Consider the following 5,357-nt stretch of genomic DNA (forward strand, 5'->3'; position numbering starts at 1 on the left):
CATATGCACACCACACGCAGAACATACACACATGCATGTTAGGTTCATATGCACACCACACATAGAACATACACACGTGCATGTTAGAACACTTATGTTCATATGCACACCACACACAGAACATACACATGTGCATGTTAGATCACTTGGAATCTCACCCTAGGCCAGTTGGGTAAGAACAGCTGAGGGGATGGCTCTGTCGTTAAGAGCACTCACTACTCTTACAGAAGACCCAGGTTCAATTCCCAGCACCTGTATTGCTGACAACCACCTTAAACTCCAGTGCCAGGGACCCAACGTCTTCTTCTGTCTCCATAGGCACTGTATGTACACGACACAGTTACACAGTAGAAAGAAGCAAAAAGGAAATATATGTGTGTTGGTTTATCGAGAGGGTTTCTCTGTGGCTTTGGAGCTGTCCTAGTACTAGCTCTGTAGAACAGGCTGGTCTTGAACTCAGAGCCCACCTCTGCCTCTCAAGTGCTGGGATTAAAGGTGTGTGCAGCCACCACCCGGCCGAGGAAAATATTTTAATTTTATATAAAAGAGCAATTGATAGGATATTAATGATTTTAATTTTTAATGTTAATTTTAAAAAAAGTAATCCCCAGGATTTCTAGTATGAGGCCGGCTTTGAGAACTTCTGGAAGAGATGTGGAGTGTTGACAGACGGTTCTGCCCCACCTGGTCCCACAGGCTTCTTATTAATTAACTCTTAGATCTTAAATTAACCCATAATTCTTGTCTGTGTCAGCCACGTGGCTTGGTACCTTTTATCAGTGAGGCATTCTTATTTTGCTTTCTCTGCATCTGATGACTGCAGACTGAGCCTTTCCTCTTCCCAGAATTCTGTTCTCGTTGCCCTGCCTATACTTCCTGCCCGGCTACTGGCCAATCAGCGTTTTATTAAACCAGTACAAGTGACAGATCTTTACAGGGTACAAGAGCAGTGTCCCACAGCAGTAGAGCCCCCAGTTCCTGGGTTTCATCTGGCCCACCTGCTGCCCACAGGCATCTTCTCTGGCATCTGGGTGCACTCCCAGGAAGTGCTTTGGAGCAGTGAGGAGTCTCACTTCTGCCCTGGGAATTCTAAACACACAAAAAGAGCAGGGGACCGTGAGAACCAAGTCTGTGCTAGATCCTCGGGTGATGATAAACCAAGAGGGACCAAGACTGGGTGGGCATCCCCGGGGAGCACGGGGATGTGTTTAGCAGGTCTGGGAGGAAGGGCAGCTGAGTTAGTACCAAAGAGAGGGTGCTCTGCCCCTGGTGCCCAGTGGAGTCCTGCCCCTTGGGTCTGCACAGCAGGTGTCACGGCAGAGCAGACACAGGCTTGGTGGGGATAGGATGTTCATCCTGTCACAGGGCCAGATGGCAGAGGTATCCCTGCACCACATCCCCGAGGACGGCAATAAAGCCCCAATTATTCAAGACTAGTTACCAGCTGTTTTTGACATTAACCCCAGGAAAACCAAACATCAGAGTTCTGGATACACAGTTCACTGCATGTTAGTAACTATAGTCTTAATTTTCGTCCTCCTCAGATTGTCCTGGTGTCAGGATGCTTTGACCATGGTGTGGAGTTGTCCGTTAGCCGCTCTACGGTGATGACAGGCATTGCTGTCGTACATAGTTGAGTACCCACAGCCTGGGGTCGTCTTTGCTGGCCTAGAGTTGCACTGTGGTTGTGGTACTGTTGTGTTAGCTGCGGGCTCTGACGTGGCTGCCTGTCATGGTATTCATGCCTTTTCATGGGCCTTTTCCTCTTGAACCTTGGCCAGAGACTTCTAGTGCTGACGGTTTAGTGAATCAGCAGGGAGATGAATGAGTCTTGTGGCCTTCCTTAGGAGAATTTGGAGTTCACGGTGACAAAGTGCCTGCATCTTGGAGCAGAGACAGCTGTGGGCTGCTTTGCAGTGCGGTTGGCATGAGTGTGTGCGCGCGCACACGAGTGTGTGTGTGAGTGCGAGTGTGTGTGGTGGTGAGCATGCCATGGTGGAGTCAGTTGTCTCCTTTTATTGAGATGTGGGTTCTGGGGCTTGAACTCACGGTATCAGGCTTGGCAGCAAGTGCTCCGACCAGTTGCGTTTTTACAAGGAGTTCTCTGTTGCTGTAACAAGATGCATCTTATAGTAACCGTCGGAGGGAAGCTAGGCATACCGAGTTTACTTTTGCATGTGCGTGGTAACCGCCGAGAGCTCAAGCTGGACAGATCTCACTCACTCGCGGTTCTGTTTTCATCCCTGTCTAGATTTGGAGGCTGATATGTGGAAGGATAATTTGCCTCGACTTGAAAGACACTTTCTGCAGTAGTCTTCTTATTTATAACTTCAGGATATTTGAGAGACGATACGGGAGCAGGAAGTTTGCCGTAAGTTATTTGATGTTTCTGCTGAGGTTCAGAGCGAACTGACCTCTGTAGTCTGTTAAGCAAGTGCGGTTTGCCTCCAGCTACTTCTCCAGCCCTTACATTTTGTTTTTCAAACTCTGAAGTAAAATCTTCCCTATTTTCCCAAGATGACCTCTGGCTTGTAACTATGCATTCAGGCTCCAGAATACTGGGATTACAGGCATGCAGCACTGTTCTGGACCCTTGTTTCAAATGCCTTCCTTATTTAAGACTTAGTGTATTATTTATAGTTATTTCTTAAATTACATGATTCTAGATCTGATTTGATTAATTTCAACATTAACCGAAGAAAAACTTTAAATTTAAGCCAATAGCATGATAAAACAATTGAAATGATGGTAATATACAACATTGTGTGTGCCAATAATAAAAATTTTAATTAGAACTTTAGCTAATAAAATGCTCTTCACTTACTTGGCTTAATAGTATATGTGCTACTTATTAGCAGTATGTCCTAATTAAATGTCGTTTTTCAACACGTCTAGAAATTCTAGAAACTAGTACATGTGAACAATAATGGTTTATTTGCCAATTTTGGAAAGTAACAAAAACAAATATAAAACTATGCTTATGCATGTATACATATATGTGATATGCATATATACATGTATGTGTGTGTATCTCCCCGTATACCTGAATGCATGCTAACTAAACAGCCGTTATTTATTGTTGGGCAACTCATTCTCTGTTTCTCCTTTTATTTTTAGTCCTTCTTGCTGGGCTCCTGGGTCTTGTCAGCCTTGTTTGACCTGGTCCTTGTGGAAGCTGTCCAGTATTCATTTGGAATCCCCGTGGCCAACAGTTTGCCTTCTGGATTGTAAGTGGCTCATGGTTTGGAGTTATTTATTTAGGATTCTTAAATCTGTTTGAAATACTGTCATTCACAAACTTTCACTAAAGGTCTTTTAAGCTGGCTGTGGTGGCCACAACTTTAGTCCAGGTGCTTGGGATGTCTGTGATCTCAAGGCCAGCCTGCTCTCCCTAGCGAGTTTTAGGGGGTCTGTCTAATAAAAGAGACTTTGTACTTTGATATAGTAAGTAAGTGTGTGTGTAAAGAAAATCCAGTGTCTGCTTACATATCCCTCATGTTCCTAAGATAATCAGTGTCACGGTTCTTCCCCTCTCCTTCGGCCCTTCTGTAATTTGTTTGAGACAGTGTCTCGTGTGTAACCCAGGGGGGCCTCCAACTCACAATTCTTTTGTTCAGCGTTTCCAGGGGCTGTGGTGACAAACCGCTCTGAATTCCTCAAATTTAATTTGTTTTGTGTATTTTTATAGTGATATTTTGCTGTTGTAATTTTATGAAATAATTAAATAAAAACATCCAAATTTAATTAGCCCTAATAACAAAGTAGATGTACTGGAATTGAGTTTCTGAAGGGACTTTTAGGTTGTCCACCCAGGGTAGAGCCTCGTCAGTGCACAGGTAAGGAAAGCTTGTGCTTCCTGCAGTGACTGACGGCAGTCGTGATTGCAGAGCTGTCGGCTCCTGCAGGAGACCTAGTAGATGAGCCTGTGTTTGAGAGGCGCGCACAGCAGTGTGAAATTGGGGAAACTCGATCTTTAGGCTTGTTCTAATTTTACAGTGCGGGTTTGAGAACTGTAGGGTGCATTAGGTCCCTTGATTCTAAAGCTGGATCTCTATTGTAGATAAATGACTAGTGTTACGTCAGACACGTCATGAGCAGTGGCCTTCTCTGTTAGTAACGTGTGGTTCTGTGTGGCCTTGTCATTCTGTGTGGGACGGGGGTGGGGGTGGGCTGCTGCTCCTGTGAGCAGGGTGTGGTGCTGGAGAAGGATTCGGTGTTCACCTCGGCACTTGTTTCTCTCAGAACAGCTCTCATCTGGCCCATTCCTGCTGGTTCCTAACAAAGGCGCTTACTGAGTTTTGAGGCAGGTGTGTGTGTGTTGGTGTGAGAATGAGACTGGATCATAGTAACACCAGATCCCTGGAACTCACCCAGGGGAAGGAGAGAAGTGAGTTGTCCTATGACCTCCGTATGTGTGCTGTAGCCTGTGCGTGTATGCACACACTGAAACATCCTCACACACTTCCATACACTTGCACACATACCCACACACATTCACACAAACTCACACACACATTCTCACGTACACTCACATACATACACATTCTCACACACGTACACACTAAAAATCAGCGTTAAAGAAGGGAAACAGCTGTCACAACTGTGCTAGGATTAAAGACAAAACAAACAAACAAAAATCCCCAAACCTTGAATTTCCGGTGTCTTTGGAATAAGGGTCAGACTCTACAGGTCCCATCTAGAGTGGGAGGAGCAGACAGCAAGGACTTTGCCATCACAGATTTGGGTTCCAGCTGTGCCGCTTACTAGTTCTGTGACATCTCGCAAGTGTCTGGACTCCGTTGTTTCTGAGCTTGGTTTCTGTTGACCAGCACCCATGACGTACGTCATTGGAGGTGCTCTACTGCACAGGGCCATGAGGGGCGCTAAGCAAGCCCCGAGTTTGGTTTCCTTCTTTCCTTGAACTCTGCTCTGCAATCTGATGCTGTCACTCCCAGCCTCCCCAGACAGCTTGCTCTTGGCTACCTCTTGTTGTTTGACAGAATGGCTTGTCCTTTTGTGTGCGTTATGGCAAAAGTTTTACTAACTCGACAAATATTTATTGCGTTTACTTGTTTTCATATCATAGAATTCTCTTTGTTGACCCTCTGTGCTTATTGACTAGGTCCTTGAGAAAGAGCCTAGGTCTGATACGTACTTGGTGAGCTCAGAAGACTCTGGAAGGATCGTTGCCGGTGAGCCCCAGTTAGACTCTGAGGCAAGGTTGTTGATGTCTGCATCGTTGGTCTGTGCTTTCTGTAGCGTTCTGTGCAGAGACTGCACCTGACATCCAATGGACGTTCACAACTTAACTCTCTGTGCAGAGACTGCACCTGACATCCAATAGATGTTCACAACTT

The 5,357-nt window shown here is 45.5% G+C and overlaps 1 protein-coding gene across 1 annotated transcript in view; it reads left to right on the top strand.

Moving 5' to 3' along the window:
• Ubac2 (UBA domain containing 2) overlaps positions 1 to 5,357 on the top strand; it is a 157,337-nt gene that overhangs the window by 31,384 nt on the left and 120,596 nt on the right. Inside the window, exons 3-4 of the mRNA XM_013349312.2 lie at positions 2,252 to 2,371; positions 3,118 to 3,227. Coding sequence (XP_013204766.1) covers positions 2,252 to 2,371; positions 3,118 to 3,227 — 230 coding nt within the window. The remainder of the gene's footprint in view (positions 1 to 2,251; positions 2,372 to 3,117; positions 3,228 to 5,357) is intronic.

The sequence above is a fragment of the Microtus ochrogaster genome, chromosome 17 (assembly GCF_000317375.1).
Source record: "Microtus ochrogaster isolate Prairie Vole_2 chromosome 17, MicOch1.0, whole genome shotgun sequence".
NCBI classification, from domain to species: domain Eukaryota; kingdom Metazoa; phylum Chordata; class Mammalia; order Rodentia; family Cricetidae; genus Microtus; species Microtus ochrogaster.